We start from the raw sequence: 21,457 nt of genomic DNA on the forward strand, positions 1-21,457 counted from the left end.
TGTTAGTTGATTAAAATTTGAAAGAACTTTGCGTGGAATTTGCCGCTCGATCGTTTGCTGTGAGAAAAGTTTGTGAAAATCCCCTGGAAAAGACTGAAAATGCAATTCCAGAGTGCAAGAAATAAGCGGGAATCCTTCATGACTCCACCAACGCTGCAAAAATGCCTCAGCCGGGAGCTGCAGGAGGTGCTAAATCAGCGAAATCTCCTCACGGTTAAGTCGCGTCAGAAGAGTAAGAAAAACTCCCGGAAAGATTTATTGAGGATTTCACGTTTAATTCCCATTCATTTGGGCTTTCAGTGTGTCACCTTCTGGATTCCCTGTCAACGGAGACGGAAGAGTGCGATAAGAGACGTTCCCTGCGTCGTCAGGCTGTCCAGGAGATTATCTCATCGGAACAGTCCTACATGCAGCAGCTGAAGATCCTGATTGACTTCTTTGTGCGTCCACTGGAGAGTCAGCAGATCATTGACACTGCCACCCATGGTACGCTCTTTGGGCACATTGAGATGATGTTCAATCTCAATGGGGAACTTCTGCGGGAACTCCAGGAAGATAGAGATTGCGTAGCTGGTGCCTTCCTGAAGCTTGCACCCTTCTTCCGGCTCTACTCTGTCTATGCCTTTGACTACAAGAAAGCCCTGCTGCGGTTGCAAGAGCTCACAGCCAAGAACACCGCCTTCCGGCAATTCCTGGCCAACACCGAGAGTCGTCCGGAGGTGCAGACAAAGCTAAATTCCCTCCTAATCGCGCCGATTCAGCGTGTTCCACGGTATCGGCTCCTCCTGCAGCAGGTACTTCTCTACACAAGCCCAAGTGATGGGGACTTTGCAGCTCTTCAAGCATCCGTGAAGGAAGTGGAGACAACAGTGGAGCACATTGATTCCCTCGTGGAGGAGCAGGAGAACACTCAGCAGATGATTAATCTCCAAAATGCCCTTGTTAGTCGCACTCCGGCTATTATCAAGCCCGGAAGGCGCCTCTTCCGCGAGGGCGTCCTGGAGAAGGTCTCCAGCACTGGGGGGCACCTCAGACGTCACTGTGCCCTCATGTCGGACATCTTCATGTACAGCAAAATCCTCCGGGAGCGCTCAAAGGCAAATCTCCCGGAGAACTCTCTCCAGTGCTGCTGCATCTTCCCGCTGAAGAAGACAAAGATCACTGAGCTCTTCCCTGGAACCTTTCGCATCTCCTGCCAGGGGGATGGTGTGATCTTCCGCACGCTTGACATGCTGGAGGGGCAAAGCTGGGTTGTGGCTATGCAGGAAGCCATTGCCATGCACATAGAGTTCCGGAAGACCCTCCGGAAGGAGTCAAGCAAACGCCGGCCACTGAGGCGGAAGAAGGATGTCCGGAACTTTGAATCAGACACAATTCTCAGCCCCAGGAGGCGTGGGGATTTTGAGAATGTTTTCCGGACGCATGTGGAGGGTGCTGATGAAGCAGCAGATGGGCAGAAAAGGACGTGCTTCCACCTCAATCCCGTCAATCTCCTGAAGCGTCGAACACAGGAGAGAACATCCCACCAAATGCCACCGAAGAAGATTCTCCGGCAAAAGTCTCCAATGAGGGATGTTTTGTTTCCCCTGCGAGAGATTCAAGAGCCGCAGAATGCGGAGGATTCAGCAGGAGGAAGGGAAACAGCATCAGTGCGGAGACGGGTAACGTTCGAGGATCCTCCTGTGAGTAGAATAGCCATGCTAGAGGAATCCAGGACTTCCCATCAGTACGAGGGGATCATTCCGAGATTACCAAATGTTTCCTCCATCCGCGATAGGATTGTTAATTTCCTCGCCAGGATTTTTTAAAGCATCACAAAAGGATAATTTTTGGGAAATTTTCTTCATTTTTTTGCATTTTCCTGCAGCTACAGGGTGAGTCAGAAAAACTGCTGAAATTTTATTATTTTTTTATTTATTTTAAAATAATAATTTTTATCCTTTGAATTGTATGAAATTAACTTAATTTATTGAATTTTTGGATAATTTTTTATCCAGAATATTTATTTTATTTTAAAAGTTCATTGAATGAAAAAAAAATTATCAAAATCGGACAAAATATTTTTTCTATGAATTTAATAAGAAAATTTATTTTCTCTTACTTAATTCAATTTTTCAACGAAGTTTTTAATTTTTTTTATATTTTATTTATCTCAAATCGGCCAAGCGGTTTGTTTGTAAAAATTATATGGCTTTCGAAATTGCAAAAAAAATTATTTAATTTATACTGTTTTTTCCCCTAATTTATTTAAATCGGCTTGAAGATAATAATCCTTAAAAAAAATTAATTTTAATAAAAAGTGAAATAAAAGAATAAAAAACAACTTTCTTGCATTTTTTGTTTTTAATTGATTAATTTTACTGACTGATTTTGATAAGTTTTTAATAAGAATTAATAAAATTGAAAAAATCGGATAAATAATTTAAGAAAAATCATTTTGGTTAAAGGAATTTCAAATAAAAGTTAAATTTAATGATTTTTAAATATCAATAAGTTGCCTTTCATTCTCAATTACTTCTGCCACCTGATGAAGATCTCATGCAAAAGCCGAAAGCTGTGGAAAATGTTGATTTCAATGCAAAGTTTTCTGATCCACAAAAAAAATCAATTTGTTTGATCAAATGATTTTTTATTAACGAAATAAACAATTCCTGAAATTCCCTGAAAAAAATTACTTCCTCTAAGGAAGATTAAAGACTTTAAAGAACATAAAATAATCCTTCAGACCCTGCTCCCCTCACTATTCCTTGACAATCTGGGGTTTGTAGTCCAACTTGGAGGCTTCTGTGAGAGCTTCAGCGTACAAGGGGAGACGCTGCGTGAGCCTGAAGCCCCACCAATCCTTCACCTGCCTACAGAGATTGAGATCCATCTCTGTGATCAGGAGTCCATCCCTGTGGCGCGATAGGCCAGGTGTACGAGCCCCATCTGGAGCTGTGGCGTAGGAAGATCCGTAGAAGGCCCCAAAATCCCGATGTGGAGGCTTCTTGTCGCCGGAAGTGAAGGCATTGGGGAATTCCTCGGTGCCCACGCGATTAATGGCCACGGTGTAGTAGGAATTGGCAATGGCTGCATTCCGGGCTTCAATGGCCCACAGAGGCTCACTCAGTGCCCCCACCGTGGCGGAGGGATTGAACACAATCTCAGCCCCATTGATGCCGAACATCATCCAATTCTGCGGATGATGACGTCCGTAGCAGATGTTGATGGCGATGCGTCCAAAGGCAGTCTCAAACACCGGATGCCCGGTATTCCCCTCCATGTAGTAGGTGGACTCATTGAAGTCCCCAACGCGGGGGATGTGATTCTTCCGGTGCTTCCCGATGACTTTCCCCGCATTCGAAATGACAACAGCTGTATTCCAGAGAACTTCTCCATGCTCGTGATCACGCTCGAGGATTGGGGAGATGATCACCATGTTGTGCTGCTTTGCCAGTGGCTGGAGGAACTTTGTTGAACTCCCTGCCTCAGCGGATTCAGCGAATTCACACCAAGGTGTCTTCTCGCGCGTACAGAAGGCAAAGGGCATGGCTGAAAGAGAGATTTTTCGGGAATTCCAATTAAAAAAAACTTTAAGAACTTCCTTCTGCGTGAAACTCACTCCAGGCTTCCTGGAGGCACAAGATGTTAACTCCGGATGCAGCAGCAGCTGCAATGATCTTCTCAATTTTGCTGTAAATTGCATTTCGTTGCACATCAACAGGAGCTGTTGTTTCTGTCACAATGCTATTCTGCACAGCAGCCACACGGACAATTCTTGGTGATCTGAGATGCTCCTTCTCAGCCCCAAAGCGATATCCTTTCACCTCGAAATCATTTAATTTGGCAATTTTGAGCGTTTCTTCCGATAAAGCGATTGTTTGCCTGAAAATTATTCTCAATTTATTAGTTCGGTGATAAGATAAGGCAGAGATTCTCCTCCTGCATCCCAACGTACTCTTTTTCACGCCCATAGAGGATTCTCTTGACTTCCGCCAGCTCCTCTGGAGGAATGTACTTATCCAGGCACTCTTCCAAGCTACTAAAACCACCTTTTCCTGCCATTTTGGGGGTGCTTTCTTCACTGCACAAGATCAACAAGACTCCACCTACCTTCCACGGAGACTAAACGTCAACTGCCTGGCCTGACCTTGTCTCCCGGCCTTGATTTTTCTTCTCTCTCTTTATTTTCTTGTGTGGAAAATCATAAATTCTCGGTACCTTCCACAGAGCTTCGTCTGCTTCGTCAGTGATCGTGACACTCACAGTTCGTTCACACGCTGAAGCCCCCCGAAAAATAATAATGAAGAAGTTCCAGATGCTCTTCTCTCAATCCCTGAAATGTCCAGTAATTGGGATGATTCACGTTCCTGCCCTTCCAGGTTTGTTCTGCAAACTCCCTGGGAGTTTTTTCTTCATTCCTTTTGTAAATCCTCCGCAGGAACTCCTGGGTATGGAGGGAATTTCGAAGAGAACCTCAAAATTGTTCGGAAGGAAGCTGAAATCTATCAAAGATCTGCTGTTGTAGGTTCTGCAGAACTTTCAGGAATTTTTCTCAGCTAAATTGCATCAATTTTCAGGATGCTGTGATGCTTGAGAACATGCATGATATCCCGTATGTTCAGGAGGTGAGCCTGGGCCCGGAGATTGTAGCAGCAATGACAAGGGTAGCTGTGGAAGTGCGAAAAATCCTTCAGAATCTCCCGGTGGGCATTCAAATCCTCGCCTGTGGGAATCAGCAAGCCCTGGCTGTTGCCAAAGCAGCTGGATGTCAATTTATCCGTGCTGAGGGGTTTGTTTTCAGCCACGTGGCCGATGAGGGCTTCACAGATGCCTGTGCAGGACGTCTCCTGAGGTACAGGAAGCAAATTGATGCTGAAAACGTGGCGATTTTGACGGATGTGAAGAAGAAGCACTGCTCCCATGCAATTACACAGGATTTGAGTCTCCTGGAGACAGCAAAAGCAGCAGAATTCTTCCTCTCAGATGGTGTGATCATCACAGGTACAGCTACAGGGGACCCCGTTAACCCAAATGATCTTCGAGAACTTTCCGGGAAGCTTAACATCCCAATTCTCATTGGATCAGGAGCAACAGCTGATAATGTCCAGGAGTACTTTGGCAATTGTCAGGGAATCATTGTTGGATCGAATTTTAAGAAATCCGGCACGTGGGATGGAGAACTCTGTCCGGAAAGGATTGAATCCTTCATGGGGAGGATCAATGAAATGCGGAAGTTATGAATAAAATAATAATTTAATGGAAAAATCTTTAAATTTTCCGGAAATCCTTACAATTCAAATGAAGAGAAACTTTTTAGGGATCAGGGATAATTTTTCTCAGGAGATCTCATTTACAGGGTGTCCCAATAAAGCTTCTAATGAATTTTGAAAATTATTTTTTCAAAAAAAAAAAAACTTTTTAAACGTAATATTATAGTTATTTCTCAATAGAATCGTAAAATTCAATAAAGCGAGAATTTAGGAAAAAATTATAAAAACGATTTTGGTAAAAAAAAAATCTTAAATTATTCAAGAATTCATTAAAACCTTTTTTAAAATCCGACTTAGAATTATTTTCGTAGATAAATTCAAACCCAGATCTAGTTAATTTTTTTTGTTAAAATAATTCAAAAATCAATTATTTTTCATTAAAATTTGAAATTTATCAAAACCGGACGTCTATATTATATAAAAAAAAAACTTAACGTTTTTACAAAGGTTTAACTTGAAACGAAACAAAATTACAAAATTGGCAAGAAATGAAAATTGAAAAGACCTATTTTTTATAAAATAAAAATCAAAAACCGTTTAAACCGCGTTAGAATGTAAAAAAAGCTTAGAAAGAATACTTTTATATCCTTAACTTAAATTTTCTTCTGTTCGATTTTGATAAATTTTCAATTAATTCAATGCATTTTTTTCTTAAGTTAAATAAATATTTCTTGATAAATCTATCACAGATAAAAAAATTAAATAAAAAAATCTTTCACGCAAAAAGTCACGAAAACATCCATTTCAACCCCCATTCTCCCCTAAACAGTGGGAGTAATAAAAAAAACCTCATAAAACGCTTCAATTATCTCTTTTTTCTTTGCTCTTTTTTTCCGCGGCTTTTCCCCCTTTTTTGGTGAATCCTTTACACACCTTATAAAAAAATCCCTTTCCTCCAACCTTAATTACTTCCTTTGTTCTTTGGCTTTGTTTTATTAATTGCCAATTAATCATAAAACCACGCATAGAGGAGTGAAGGGTAAGAGAGCATCAAATAGGGGAGTAATTGAGCAACAAAGTTCAGTATCGCATTTTTTTTATTTTTCTGATTAAAAATATTTAAAATATTTCCGGCATTTTGTGTGTACTTATTGGTTGCTGCTGCAGTTGTTGATGGTGCAGTACTTAGTAGATGCACTCCCCGAGGATGTCGCACATCCCCTCAACAAGGGGCTTTGTCCAGAAGTCCCGGAATGTGCAGGATTCACGCACGTGGGGAATTTCAAAGGGCACCGGCGTCACGGGAGCCCCCTCCCAGTCGTAGCCGTCAAAACGATGCCCATCTGAACGGTTGCACTGCATACTGAGCGGCTCACGCACGTACATCGTGTACAGGATGTCCACACGTGGTGGAGTCCACTCAATTGCTCGATAATTGTCTGACCTTGCCCCATTGACATCCACCCTCTGATGCTCGCGCTTTTTCATGTGCCTGGCAATGGGGAGAATTTTAATTTTAATTTATTCAGGAATGTTTGTATTTCAAACTATCGATTGATCCACCCCCATCAGGGAATTAATATGTATGCAAATGAATAAACTCTTCATGGAGAAATTAAAATTCTCCAGAGAGAGAGTTATGCAAAAAAGGGATGAATTTTCATCCACAACCCCACACACACATCATTTGAATGCAGAAGGGAGGATTTTCAGCAGCAGCAAAAAAATTGGTGTTGAGGTGAAAATTCCACAAGAAAATTGCATTACAACACCACAGATTATTTCTCTCTTGTTTTCCACTCTTTTCCTCTATGCGCCCACCCCCACACCCTTTTGTATTGAAAATCCCCTGTGAGACATGCTAGAGAAAAAAATATGAGCTTATGCTGACGGAAGGAAAAGTTTATAAGGAGAAGAAGAAAGAGGAAAAGTTTCTTCTTCCCATCGTGTGGTGATGTTTATTTTTCAAGCGGATATATTTTCCAACAGCCCGGAGCTAATTCACATTATTTTCATGAACACGGAAACGAAGGAATTTTTGGCGGGAGAAAAAATATTTACCCGACTGTGGAAACTAATAAAAAAAAGAAGAGGAAAATTTTGATTCTTTTCATTCATTTAAAAATTATTTCTGATAGTAATTTTCTCGTAAATAAAATAGAAATTGTAGTAAGAAATAGTTGATTTGTAAAATGAAGACGCCTGGTGTGACCTGGCGCCTCCATCGTGAACTTTTAAGTATGCTTGGAAGCAAAGTGGAGGCGTCTGGTAATGATTAAAGGCTCCAACAGATGGACGAGAAATTTCTCGTGCGGTGCGGCGCGGCGAGGTTTTCGGCCAATCAGAAGCGAGAGATGACACACACATTCTCACCGCTCCGTACGAGAACGTTTTTCGGCCAATCCGAAGCGACGAAGGGCCACGAAATCCTCGCCACACCGCACCGCACGAGAAATTTCTCGTCCATCTGTTGGAGCCTTAAGTCGGATTAAGCAACTTTATTTATTTATTTGGTTAAAAATTAAGAAAAGTTCAGAAGAATTATATAGGTACAACCAGGCGCATCCACAACGACCTTCAAAACTTTTTTTTTTAATAATTGGAGCCATCATAAGTCTTTCCTCAGAGAGCCTACGGCATTTGAAAAAATCCATAAAACTCCAAAAACTTTCAATACTTCAAGATTTTCCTTACGTTCTCGGAAAAAAACAACTTTTATTATTACTTCTTTTAAAACATGAAGCATATGCATCAATGCTTCATAACGTAATTAAATTAAATTAAATTAAATTAAATTAAAGCCTCATACTACTTTAAACAATTCATTTTTCCAACAGTCGCGTAATGAGAGAGAGAGAGAGAGAGAGAGAAAATGGGGGACGCCACTCATATTTAACGGCAAAATGGTACACTACATTGTTTTCCATCCACATCGCATATTTGTGGATGAATATTTTCGCAACAGCTCAATTTATCACTGAGATCTCATTACAACTTTTTAGAGATTTCAAGAGCACACTCATTTATGTTTATGTCAAGGATTTTATGGGCTGTAAAATTTACAAACAACCCCTCTCAAAGTTTTACCCCAACCCCCCTCTTCTCCCTCTTTCCCCTAATAATAAGGGCAGTGAGTTTGAAAAACAAACCCACCGCATGAGCCTCATCTACTCACATCTCTCCTCGTTATTTTTCCACACCGCATAACTCTTTTTTTTTTGTTCTCCCCACGGCGGGGTGGTTGGGGGTGAAAAAAGTTTAAAGCACGTGGAGGTGGGAGGTAAAAAAAAAGTATGTCTTACAGAGGAAAATTAGCATGAGATTGGAGTGAAATTTTTCCCATGAAAATTTCACCCAATCAATTTTGTGTCTCATGGAATTACCATCCAATAAAATTTTGTGAGACTTTCAACCCCACGGCGATTTATGATACTTTACCCCAACCCTCTTGTCGTCTCTCTTGAGCTAAACGTATTTCCTCCCCAAAGCACCGTAGAAAGTTCCCAGAGTGGAAAGAAGGGTGGGGGGAAAGGTTGAGGGTGGAAGGTATCTTTTTTTGAAGGGGATTGTTCAAATGTTTGGCAATAAAATGTTATGATTATCATATTCCACATATATCTCACGCGTTATTGGGCAAAAAGGGAAATATGTCTGCGGGGGTAGCTCCTTGAGGGGCTCTTGCACACGTTCTGCCGATATATAGCCAGCAATATAACAGAGATCATTTGGAGATAAATTTTGCGCAAAAATTTCCAATAAAAAAATTTCCCAGCAGACATTTATAAAGCGAATGGTGGAGATGAAATCACATCATTTTGCTGATTTTTCATTAAAAAATCATCCCAATATTGGTCATTCCAGCATCGATTTGAAATGTAATATTTAATGGAGTTTTCCCTGGCAATATGAGAAATGTATCCTACGGCGTATCTGCCGATTGGAACAATGTTCGTTCACATTCTTGATTGGAAATTGGTTCACGAGAAGGATTTAAAGCCACACTCGATGGCAAGAGTGTTTCAATATTTATTTAATTTAAATCCCAATAAAAGGAACAAAAGGGAAGCTCTCTCCCTCTCCCATTAATCAGAGAGCTTTGGGAGCTTTTATCAGCAACGGGAAAGATTATATTTTAATTTGAATATTTGGATATGGGTTTAACCCACATTTGCCTCGGAGAATTTTCTTTATTTCCTTTGAGTACAAAAAAAAAAAGGAAAAATTTATTCGATTTAAGGAAGAATTTTAGAATTTTTTGCGCTAAACTTTGAGAATTTTGGTTGAAAATTGAAATTTTTAGACGATTTTGAAGTCTTTTATGAGAATTTCAAAAAATTTTCAGGGAAAATCTGGGTTAATGGGCAAAATGCAAAGTAATGGAGAAGAGCTGGATGAGCGTGACTAATAGAAGGTTCTATATTAAAACAGACTGAAAACTGCTTCTATATGCTAATTCACATTATATGTGCAAATGTCTCAATTTGAGACTTGCATTAAAATTCGTCATGATTCACACTGAATACATTTTGAAGGAATTTCATGAATATTTTGTGAGTAATACAGACCAATTTGCTCATGCAAAATGGTTCAATTTTACAAATAAAAGGTCAGTTTTTTGCAAATCAATGTGAATTTTTCATGAAAATCGTTATATTTTGATTTATTTATAAAGATTTTCTAAAAATACACTGATGGGAAAAATAATAGCAGCAGAATTTTTTTCTTGAAACTTTCGTAACTCAGATATTTCCTGAAATTTTTTCAGTCTGAGATTAAAATTTGAAAAAATATGTAGGGAAGACTGGGATTTAAAGCGACAAACTATTTTTTCGTTAAAATTTTTATCAAAATCATGCGTAAATTAATCCAATTCATTCAGCTAAATGAGCTAGAAATTTTCTAGGTTAGTTTTGAGATATTACTGCAAACTTATTTTAAATTATTCGATTCTGCAGAGAGGAATCTTTTCTTTAATTGCAATACACAAGTTTTAAGATTTTTTTTTTAATTTTGTGAAGGATTTGTACGATTTTATAGATATAAGTAAATTAGCCAAGACACATTTTGTGCTATAAAATTAAAAATATTTCAGCAAAAAGAATATTTTGCAAATAAACTTGAGAACAATTAAGAACAACTTCCTAAAAATTAGAAAACTGTGAAAATTATATTTTTACTCTATAAAAATTATATAAATCAAACTAGTAATTTTATGGTATGTGTCTTGACTAAAAGAGATTTTTTTTAATCGAAAAATGATCCTCTTACCTGAAATAATCCGAGAGCGTCCTCTCAGCCACGGAACTCTTGCACACCTCAAGCTTTGTTGCTGGATAGTAGTGGATGTAGTTGACGCACATTTCATCACTGATTGAGAAGCCCCCCAGCGTTGTATTCCTGTACTCCAGCGTACTGTAGTAGCACGTTGTAACCAGAGCATCTCCGGGCTTCACAACAGGCTTCCTCCGGAGTTGTCGAATCTCCTGGAAATGGTGCGAGTAGAAGTCATCACGATTGAGTTCGTGAAGTTCTCGCAATCCCCGGAAGTGCCTCGTTATGACTCTAACACCCCGCAGATGGGTGTGCAGCTGAGACCCAAAGACGGTGATCCCTTCGGGTGGGAGGGCAGCATCTGTGCATTCGGCAATGCAGTAGCCACTCAGTGGGAAGCCCACCTGCCTCGGGGGGATGGCCATTTTGTCAGTGTACTCCAAGCCCAGCTCCATGACGGCTGCATCGAATTTCCTCAATTTCGACACAATCTTCAGTCTCATCCCCGAACTATCCACAGTTCCATTCACAAGATCTGGGTTGTTGAAGTGCACCTCGAGGCGCATGTAAGGGTTGTAGTCCTTCCCCCCAATTGGTAGTCCTGTTTCCGGAGGGTAGGTGAATGTACTGGCACCCATTGCCCACAGTGAGGACACCTTGGAGCACACCTTAGTCTCAGCAGGGGCATCATTGCAATCCCCACTGTATGCGGGGATCTCAGCATTGGGATCAGTGTCACAGTGAAAGACCTCCATGTGATGGACAAAAGGACGACTTGTGGGTGCAATAATGGGCTCAAATTGCACAACATGGTGCTTCTTGTTCCTCAAGAAATCCGGGAGTTTCTTCACCAAGCACCAGTACGTTGTCTCCCGATTGGGAATCATCACCTTGTCCAGGACAATCTCAACATTTTGCACAGTCTTCTCGGGGATATTTATCTTATCAGCCCGCAAGAGCTGCATCATTGCTACACCATTTGCTTTGGGATGAAGCTCATCCATGTTGAGGGAATCTACCAAATCAAAATCATCCTGACCACGAGCCCATGCTATGTACATTGTGCCCTCCTGTTGGACCAAGAAAGAATTTTCTTTGAAAAGGAAAAGGATTTTTTTTCAAATTAAATTCTTAACGATTCTGTGCACGAAAAAGCATCAACGCAAAGTCTGCGGTGGACGCAAATTGAAGCAAATTCAACAGAAAATTTCAAAAGAATTGAATTTTGATTCAATTTAAACCATTTATTTACTTACAATTCGGAAAAAAAGTAAATACTTAAACCTTTTCAGCACAACATAATACATCCCTTTCCCTTTATAACTCAATCTCAAATTGATTTTCTTTATCACAAAAATTGTGCCAAAAATATCACAAAATTCTCCGAATTCTCACTTTGTGAAAGTTTATCCGCCACAAAATAGATTTAGAACCTTTTATGCTTCACAGGATTTTCTCTCTTTTTTTATTGAAAAATTAAATTAAATCTCAATTTAAGGACATATTGAATTGGCCATTGTGATGCATTAATTTTGCACAAAATGTCTCTTCGGGGAGTTCATTAAGGTGTTTTCAGAGTGATTGTCGTCGTTTATCTGTGAGTTTGTGGAAAAGGAAAAGGAAGAAAAGCGAAGGACAAAAGTCTTGTGAATTATTGATGGGAAATTTGATAAAGTTTTTCCGCAGCTTTTCGTCCAGCAAGCTCCTCTTATATATATTTTTTTTTCTCTCATTTTCCACTTCATCCCTGTAAGCAGTTTATATGGCAAACAATTGAATTTAAGGGGATTTTCCTGCACACACAGAAAGGCTCCTTTTCCCCCCTTTGGTGTAGTCAGAAATCATATTTTCCTATTCAACTGAAGATATAAATATGCAAAAGGAGGAAAATTTTCTAAAGAAAAAAGCTCATGCAGTTGAATTTTAACTTGCTCATTCATATTTTCTTATTGCTTCTTTTGCATGGAGGAAGAATGAATAGAGGAGCAAAAGAATTTTTCATTTCCTTCCTAAGAGATGCGAGAAATGTCTCTCTCTCTCCGGTGGGATGCGGGGGGTGGTTGCCTTTTCTATTAGACGCGTAGAAAATAATAAGATAACAACAGAAGAAGGGAAAACAGGAGGAGAAGGATGTTCCTTTCTTCTCGTCATTTGTCTCCTAACCAAAATCATTTGTTTGCCCACGAAAATTGCGCCTTTTCCCGAGAAGCGTTTTCCACCCCCTCGAACGGGTGTGAGGTGTTAGAATAATTTCCTGTGTGACAATAACGGGAAGGAGATTTTGGGCGAAAGGAGATGTAGGAGAAGGAATTGAGGCAATCGTGAAACTAATTTTACTGCCTCTGTATCCTCCATCAATAAATAATTTTCTCCTCTCTCTCTTTTTGGCCTTTTGCTCTTTTGCCCCCTTTTTGTCATTTTATGAGGGACTTTCATGTCCTTAAATCTTCCACGATAAATCTCACACGTGCACGATGACTTGCTGGACAGAATCTCCTGAATAAGTTAACTTAGAAGAGAGCAATGCCCCTTCCCAGCCCCTTCCAAATTGCCTCAATTCCACAGATTTACGATGAAGAATAATTTATATATAGGAAGAGAAGCTTTCGAAAGCTCTGCAAAAAAGGGAAAAATCGTTGAATTGCTTTTCAACACCAAGGGGGTGATTATCTGGATTAAAATGCATGCAAATTGCGAATATATTCGTATTGAAGTGCTTAGAATACGCAGAAGTCAATTTTTACAATTAAAACGTAAAGAAATAGGAAATAAAGGGCCTAATTCAGCGACCAAGAAATCCTTGAAATCTTTGAATTTTGTACTGAAATTTCAAGATTTCAAGCGAATTTTAAGGGTTTCTTGGTGGCTTAATAAGGCCCAAAATCGCTTAATTATTAAGATATAATAATATTGTCTTAAAATTGCAGAAAAATGCGTAAATTACGAGTGAAAACTGTAGAGAAAAACGTTTAATTTGTCTGAAAATGATTTCAATCAAAGCAAAAACAGATTCAGACAATTCTAACGCTTATTGTGATTCACTTAACGAACCCCTTTTAGTTCAGAATCATTTTTTAAGTTTGTTATTAGTCAATTCAGTCATTAAGTTGAACCTAAAATTAACTTTGGATTCAGGAAATATTCAGATTTTTTTTGCTATAATAAATAGTTGAATAATTCCTCAATATTCGGCACAATCGTCCATAATATTCGCCAGATAATCTCCCCTTTCTTGCTTTTGCATTGACTGACTCCACACCAAAAGCAAACAAAGCTGAATCCTTTAGGAAGAAGTGCCAATCATTATTGAAATTACATATCTCTTGTATATTTTCAATCATTTCCATTCTCTTCCCGTGGGAAATTATTTTATGTGAATTTTCTTTTAGTTCAAAAGTATCCATTTCCCCACTTGTCACATCAATGAGAGAGAGACTTTTTCCCAAAGTAATGTAACTCCTTTTTGCGTCTTTCCCAAATGGATTTTCTGCTACACAGAAAGTTTGATGTAAAAGCCAAACTTTTGGACTTTCACCTCCCACGAGGGAGAGGAAGCTTTTGATGACTTTCAAAAAGAAATATTTTCTTTAATATTTTAAGCTTTTCATGGCGTTTCAAGAATGGATGTTTGATGTCCGCCATGTCCGCGAAAACTCAATTTTTCTTTTATATTCTCACAGTTGAAGAAACTTGAAGGAGAGTTTTTAAAATGATTTTTATTCAAAGCTTATATTTTACTTGGTATTCCACAAAATGGGTTTATGTTAAATATAAAATCTCAAACATTTCAACTCTTTGAAAAAGTATCAAAAAAAAAATTAAACAACATGGCGTTTTAACTGACTAATTTTCAAATGCCAAATCGTTAAAAAAAAATGGATTTCTTAAGGAATTAAAATCAAATGGATCTTTTAAAGAGAAGAAAATAGGAACTCACGTGCATTTTGAGATCCTGTGGATCACATGTGTTGAAGCGCCGCTTGAATGCCACGGAATTATCATCAATCCTGAGGAGTTCACAATCCTGATTCACATCCCTCAGCACCGTCCCCCCGTCAAGACTTGTGTGGGCATCCGTGGCAAGATTGAAGAGGCTATTCTTGAGTTGGAAGATACACAGATCCGCCTCATTGAGTTCACCACGCTTGGAGAAGCCCAGGTAGAACCAATTGTCGTCGCCGTGGAAGGCATTCTTAACGTGAAAGAAAACCTCCTCACCCTGCCAATCAATCAGCCAGCTCATCTTCATGGTGTCAGAGTCCAGGAGGTGCGAATGGAGCTTCGTCATTGGGATTTCTGTATGGATGGAATGATGCGGAGGAAGCACAAAAATTTATTGATCGCCATGTGGCTCTGTTGTGTGGATGCGAATGAGGGTGGGGAGGGATAGCACACAAGGGTCTTCATTTAAAACAGCACAACATCCCCCAGACGAGGGACAATTTAGTGCGATGTGCTTGAAATTCCATCACGTTCCCCTGGAGGTATCCTACAAACCCACTCCACCCGTACATATCGAAATGGGATGCGAGGAGAAAAGCTGAAAAGTCATCAAGCTGCGTTGAACGATGGAATGATTGGAATCCGTTTGAGAATTTCCACAAGGAATCCATAAGTATTTCATCTCATGCCCGAAAGTGGAGTGAAAACTACCACCCCCGCGTGCCAATCGATTACGTAGGTTTTTACCCTCCTGCTACGAAGGAGAGGGGGGTGTGTGGAAAAGACAAATTTACCCCGAAAAAAGAGCAAAATTTGTGTGCCAACAAAACTCCAACACACACACCCCTAAAAGAGGGAGAAAGCGAGAGATATTAATTCAATTAGGAAAAGGGTTTTTCCAGGAGGGCGAGAAAATATCCTCTTTCCTGGCTTCGGGGGTGATTTGGTGTCGTTTGAAATTAATTTTCACATTTAATTGGCACCCTAATTGAGCCTCCGTGTCAATCTTCGGACCTCCCCCAACCCCCCATGTTGGACAAATTTTCACTTTCCCCTGGCAATATTATCCTGGCTCCTCTCTCTCCCTCTATGGGGTACAAATTGCCTGCCCTGGAGGAAGTTTTTCTTACAAATTTTGGGCAGAGAGAGGAACATCCGGCAGTTCATCAAGCTTCGAAATTAATAATTGTGCTTTTTGATTTTCCTCGTTAGTGGCGACAGATGAGAGCTTTTCAGAGGGTGGTGAGAAAGCTTTTGGGTGCTTTTCTCGTTTTCCCATTAACAAATAATAAATAATAAATGATTTAAGTGGAAAACGAGAGAATAATAATTTCATTAATTTGATTTCTCGTGAATTTCATTTAAGTTCTTTTTCATGAATTATTTTGGCGCAAAACTAATGAAAATTCCATCAAAATGGGGTGAATAGGAACGAATAAAAAAAGCTTTTCTAGACTTTAGAAAGTAAATTAATTTTAAAAGAAATTTCAAAAAAATCTTTGAATATAAAAGCTCACTAAATAACTCATCATGTTTAGGAAATCTGAGATGAAGAGAGGTCATACAAAGGTCACAAAGTTACTTTGAATATCGGATTTCTCTGGGAAAATAAAGGAAATTCCTCATTGAGAAAATGGAAGAGAAGGAAATTCCCAAACTAGATTGTTCTGTGATGGTTTTGTATCATATTTCATTGATTAAGAGACTACAGAATGTATAAATTTCATCTAATCAATCCTAAATCAACCCTAGTCTCCTTTTCTAATAAAAATAATCATTTTCCGAGAAGGAGTCAATTCACTTTTGCACGTGTTATTCACACTATAAATCCACAATTTCATAATCAATCATTTCGCATAATCATTCAATCAATTTCAGTCAATTTTGGCATTTTATTTCCAAAAGAAAAAAAAGAAGTTTTTTTCTGGGCTTGTGCGAAATTTTCTTTCAAGAATTTTACGAGAAAACTTCTTGAAGGAAAAGTAATTCTTTTCATTAGGAGAAAACATAATTTTCAACCATAAAAAAGCTCATTGTCAGAAAGCTCATAAAACAAATGTAATTGTTGCACAAAGAAGCTACAAAATGACTAAACCAACATCTCCCACAGTCCCACAGTTAGCCGGAATTTAATGAGAAATTAATTAAACTCCCCTAAAGAAAAATTTAAAAATGATGAAAGAAATTAAAACAAAAAAGGCCGAACCACAAAAGAATCTTTCTGAAGGACAAGAAATTTTCTTCATGAATAAATTTTGCATACATCGAGAACAAGGAATGTAATTAGACTACATGTTACGTAGCACCCCCGTTAAAGTCCCCCCAATTAAATAGAAGCCCCAATAATTATGTTCTTAAGTGTGCTTTTCGCTCTCTGTGTGTGAGAACTTTCCTCGCCTCTTCTACATTCTGTACGCTGTATAGTTTCTCTCTGGCGAAATTTGCAAACTAAAGAGTTAAAATGTGATTAAAGTGAGAAAAGCGAAACTTTAGCAATTCAGCACCATGATTTTGGAGACACTCCACCACCGCCTCCATCCGAAAAAGGAGAGCAAATCAGAGGGTGTTTGATGGTATGGAAATGAGAAAAGTTCAAGCTTTGGAGGTTTCACGTTGCCCAATTTTTGGCTTTTTGTTGCCTTTTGCACCATGAACCCCCAGCTACACACAGCGAGAATGTTATAATAGTAAGAGGAGAGAAGAATTTCCAAGAAAAGTAATTTAATTAAATCATCAAAAGGCACGGTGTGGTGCCACAAAACGTGCAATTTTTGCAGAGAGGGTGGTACAGTAAAATATATATATGAGCTTTGCCATGTGGAAAAGGGGGTGTGTTACCCGAAAGCTCTCAATCATTATTAATAGGAGAATTTTGGCTTCTGTGAACTTTGAAATTTAACCTCCATCTGCCCTGCTAATTGCTCAATTTTTGTGTGATTTGCAACATTTCTCTATAGAAATTCGCAGAGAAGAAAATTCGTTGCTTTTGCAACCAGGGGCGTAGGCAGAAATCTATCCAAAGAAATGTTTTATAGTTTTTTTTAACAGGATGTTTAAAATTAATTTAAAAATGTTAGACATTTTATGATGTTTGTAAGACTTGATGTTTTCTTTAGCTTTGACATTTTGACACTTCTTTTCTAACGTTTGACTTTAAAGGTTTGTTTTGTAGATATAGAATTTATGGGAATGTTGACTTCAATGCGTTTAACATATATTTTTTAACGTTTCACATTCCTCTTCTGCTAAATTTTTTTTTAATAATAATTAACTTTTAAAAAGCTTGACGTTGCTTTCTTAACGTTTGACGTTTCTAACTTCAAAGATTCTTTTCTAATATTTGATGTACGATTTTAAACTATAACGATTCTTTTTTTAAATATTATTTTTCCCCATTCTCTTTACAGTTTAGTGGTTCTTTTCTAACATTTGACGTTTCAATTCTAACGTAATATTTTTAACGCTTCACACTCTTTTTTAACCTTTGACGTTTTAAGGAGAAAATTTTGCTTTTCTAACGATTAAAGTCTAACGTTTCTTATAAATATTTTTGTCATTTTTTTTTAAACGGATTAATTTTTTTTTTAAACGTTTTAGGGGTTGTTTAATATACTCAAAAACCCACCCTGTCTACGCCACTGTGTTGCACAGAAAAGGTAAAATGCCTTTGTGGATAAATCAAGGATCAATGAACCCTCATTTTTGCAACAATGGCACTTTTTCTCATCTTCTCTCTCAACCTTCTCCCCTAAATTCCCTTTTCCCCCTAAATGAGGAGCATGAGGTCTTTAAATTTTCAACTTTGGCACTTTTATAGCACATTTCAGGACCTTTTTTTGCCTCTCTCCTTCACAGTACAATCATCACCACCCGGAGGATACAAAAAAATAGGAAGGAATCATCATTGAATTAATGATAACTTGTGTGTGAACAAGCACCTCCCACCCCCGCCTCGTAAACTTACTTGAAGCCCCAATGAGGATGGTTGTTGTAAAAAATGTTACGAGAATCCGGAGAATTTTCATTTCTTTTTGGCGCCTCTTTTTCCACACCCAGAAGCTCAAGTACGCCGATTGGGGACAAACAGAAGCCCGGAAAAAGGGAAGAAATTGAACTGTTCACCTTTACATTTCACTCAAAACATCACCTTTCCCACACACGCGGAAAAAACGTTATTTTTCCACCTCCAAAAAAGAAAATTCGCGCGTAAAATTTTCTCAGAGCGAAGCAAAAAGCACCGTGTGCGCCTTTCCGTTGACCGTTTGCGAATGCTGTGGATGAAGCTGAGCCCCGAGGTATTTATATATCGCACCCCCAACACTGTGTGAGCGTGTTGAGGGAGAGAAATTTTACCATTTCGCCGTATAAGCAGAGTCCGCAAACGGAGCAACGCAAAAAAGGTGAAATGGGAGAATTTTTCAGGGATGAATAGATAAAAAATGAAAAAAACTTTGTATTTTAAGTGGACTCTCTTCCTGTTTGTGGAATTTCCTCCCAAGACACAGCACAATATATTGGCACTTGGAGTCCTTTTTGCTTTTATTGAGGGAACTTCTCACAGGCTACCTGAGAATGTAATATTGCGAAATGAAGGAATTCCACCTGGAGGCGAATTTTTTTTTGGGCGGAAAATGGAAAATTCTTCCACAAGTTGCTGCTTTTTACCAGAGATACGAAAAAGCATCAACAAAAGCTCCAGGCAAAATTTTATTATTCAGCTTTGAATAATTTTTTCTTGATTTGTTTTTTTTACGTTTTTTAATTTGTTGATGTTTTTGTGATGAATTTTTGTAAAAAATAAAATTCTTCTTTGAAATCTGAATGTGATTTTTTATTCAAAGCTATTTTGCATTTGTAGCTCCACCAGAAATGTATGAAAGTAGGTGGAGCTTTTAAGTTTATTAGCCAATCAAATAACAGAAAATGTCTCTTGATGAAATATCAAAGAATAAGAAGAAGAATGCGATGATTTGATTGGTTAGTAAAGTCAAGAAAACGTTCTTACTGATTAATCGAGATGTTTCAAGTGTCTCAAAAATAAATTTAAAAAAAAATCGAATAGAATAGATTTAAAATAATAATTTTGAATTAAAAAGAAAGTTTTATGAAAAGGCTTCATGAAAAACCAATAAAACAAATTAACCGGGTGAATCTAAGCCTAATTAATCTCTTAAGCTTGGAGATTTCTAAAATCAACCTGTTTTTTTTTAGAACTTCTAATTAAGATTTTTCCTTATTTCCCAATTTATTCCAAAAGCTTTCGACTTTAATTATCATTTCTGAATATTTTAATTTGCTTATTTATCATAAATTTTTCTGGAATGATTTTTCAAATCTATATTAAAATAAAATTTACCATCTTTTACCAACTCCACCATGGTCTAAACTAAAATTATTTACTTATTTTTTTCATTTTTCTAGTTACATTCGAATGAAATATTTTGTAAAAGCCGAAAATTTGTTTTCGGCCTGGATTTAGTATTATTAAGGGATTGAATTTAGTACTTTTTAGGCTTCTTGTTGTTGAAGAATCCAGATTAATCTGAGTTTCTTTGTGACTGAAAACCGAATAACTTTTTTGGGCTTAGATTTCGTAGTTTGGATAGACTTTAGTACTAGTTGGGCTGGAATTTAGTACTTTTTGGACTAGAATTTAGTACTTTCAAGCCTTCTTTTTCTTAATCTGAGATTTTTTTTGTCTAAAAACCAAATTTCATTAGGCTTGGTTTTAGTATACTTAGACTGAAATTTAGTACTCATGGAACTTGAATTTAGAACTCTTCTGGTTTGAGTTTAATACTTTTCGGGTTTGTTAGTTTCTTGTCTTTATTTCTAGCGTCTTTATGAGTGAAAACCGAATAATTTGCTTTGGGTTGAATTTCGTTTTCTTTGGGCTAGAATTCAGTATTTTTAGACAATAGTTTAGTACTCCAGGTTCTTTCTTATTCTCAGCCTTTTTGTAACTAAAACTGAATTTCATTAGGCTTGATTTTAGAAAACTGGACAAAATTTAGTACTCTTCAAGCTTGAATTGAGGTCATTTAGTACATGAATTCAGTCTTTTTTTTCCGGTTTGAATTTAGTACTTACAAGGAACGTCTGCCGAATATTTTTGGGAAATCATCTGAATATATTCGGAAATTTTCATTCACCTCATTCACTCCTTATAACTTCTTTCAACAGAAATAAAACTCAAGAAAACATATTTTTCCATTTCATTTTATTTTTCAATTTTGCCCCCCTCTCCCCTATCTCACATACCAAACATAGAAGGCGGAATATTAATTCTAAAATTCCTCGCGAAAAGCTCTGAACCGAAATTAAATTTCAAATTGAAAATTATGCTCTGAATTTAATGCTTTTTGCATTGAATATGTTCGGTGCATTGATTGAATTGACAATTCAATGTGGTTTAATTGGAAATTTAACCAACCATCCCCTTTCCCTGGAAAATGCATCTAATTATATTATCTGGTCAGCTTTGGGGGGGAGGAGGAATTTATTAGAATTTCTATATGCTACACTGCACAAATGAGTCTCAACGAATTTACAAAAACCGCAGCCACGTGATTGAGTTTCTGTGGCTACTTTGTGGGCACATCTGTGCTGCTATAAAATGCCCCGGAATGCCTGGTGGTTGCACTTGTGTTGAGATGGAGATCTCCGGGAAGAGTGCTGTTGTGACTGGAGGTGCAAATGGAATTGGTTTGGCCATTGCTGAGCAACTTCTTGCGCAAGGAGTGAAGAAAATTGCCTTGTTGGACATCCTGCAGGAGGAGAATGAAGAGATTTCTTCCCTACGACGAAATCATCCGGAAGCCCTCATTGAATTCCTCTCAGTGGACGTCACGGAGATGAAATCCTTCCGGGAAAGCTTCCACGAAATCACGGAGAAGTTTGTGAAAATTGACATTGTGGTGAATTGTGCGGGAATTTTCGATGAATGCGACTACGCGCGAATGTTCAATGTGAATGTTTGTGGTGTCATCAATTCCACCATGTTGGCCATTGAGCATATGCGTCAAGATGGCGGTGGCTGCGGTGGAAGTGTT

At 38.2% G+C, this 21,457-nt stretch overlaps 5 protein-coding genes across 5 annotated transcripts; 3 read left to right on the forward strand and 2 right to left on the reverse strand.

Moving 5' to 3' along the window:
• The first annotated feature begins 17 nt into the window (after positions 1–17).
• LOC129793619 (putative protein tag-52) lies at positions 18–2,323 on the forward strand. Its single transcript, XM_055833770.1, has 2 exons — positions 18–232; positions 301–2,323. The coding sequence occupies exons 1-2, from the start codon at positions 100–102 to the stop codon at positions 1,806–1,808; spliced, it is 1,641 nt and encodes a 546-aa protein (XP_055689745.1). The 5' UTR covers positions 18–99; the 3' UTR covers positions 1,809–2,323.
• A 285-nt stretch (positions 2,324–2,608) lies between these two features.
• LOC129793625 (beta-ureidopropionase) lies at positions 2,609–4,044 on the reverse strand. The gene is made up of 3 exons (XM_055833784.1): positions 3,938–4,044; positions 3,602–3,864; positions 2,609–3,531 (listed from the first exon to the last, which is right to left on the reverse strand). The coding sequence occupies exons 1-3, from the start codon at positions 4,042–4,044 to the stop codon at positions 2,741–2,743; spliced, it is 1,161 nt and encodes a 386-aa protein (XP_055689759.1). The 3' UTR covers positions 2,609–2,740.
• A 111-nt stretch (positions 4,045–4,155) lies between these two features.
• Positions 4,156–5,252, forward strand: LOC129793628 (uncharacterized protein F13E9.13, mitochondrial). Its single transcript, XM_055833788.1, has 3 exons — positions 4,156–4,361; positions 4,421–4,503; positions 4,560–5,252. The coding sequence occupies exons 1-3, from the start codon at positions 4,283–4,285 to the stop codon at positions 5,220–5,222; spliced, it is 825 nt and encodes a 274-aa protein (XP_055689763.1). The 5' UTR covers positions 4,156–4,282; the 3' UTR covers positions 5,223–5,252.
• A 1,019-nt stretch (positions 5,253–6,271) lies between these two features.
• LOC129793618 (tyramine beta-hydroxylase) lies at positions 6,272–18,684 on the reverse strand. The gene is made up of 4 exons (XM_055833768.1): positions 18,370–18,684; positions 14,401–14,759; positions 10,461–11,533; positions 6,272–6,684 (listed from the first exon to the last, which is right to left on the reverse strand). Exons 1-4 carry the CDS (start codon positions 18,428–18,430, stop codon positions 6,378–6,380), a joined length of 1,800 nt encoding a protein of 599 aa, XP_055689743.1. The 5' UTR covers positions 18,431–18,684; the 3' UTR covers positions 6,272–6,377.
• A 1,930-nt stretch (positions 18,685–20,614) lies between these two features.
• LOC129793626 (15-hydroxyprostaglandin dehydrogenase [NAD(+)]-like) lies at positions 20,615–21,452 on the forward strand (the record flags this gene model as incomplete). The annotated part of the gene is given in 1 exon segment (XM_055833785.1): positions 20,615–21,452. A coding segment is annotated over 1 exon segment (532 nt), but the record flags the coding sequence as incomplete, so codon positions are not given.
• Between the last annotated feature and the right edge of the window lie 5 nt (positions 21,453–21,457).

This window comes from Lutzomyia longipalpis, chromosome 3, assembly GCF_024334085.1.
Source record: "Lutzomyia longipalpis isolate SR_M1_2022 chromosome 3, ASM2433408v1".
Classification (NCBI taxonomy): Eukaryota; Metazoa; Arthropoda; class Insecta; order Diptera; family Psychodidae; genus Lutzomyia; species Lutzomyia longipalpis.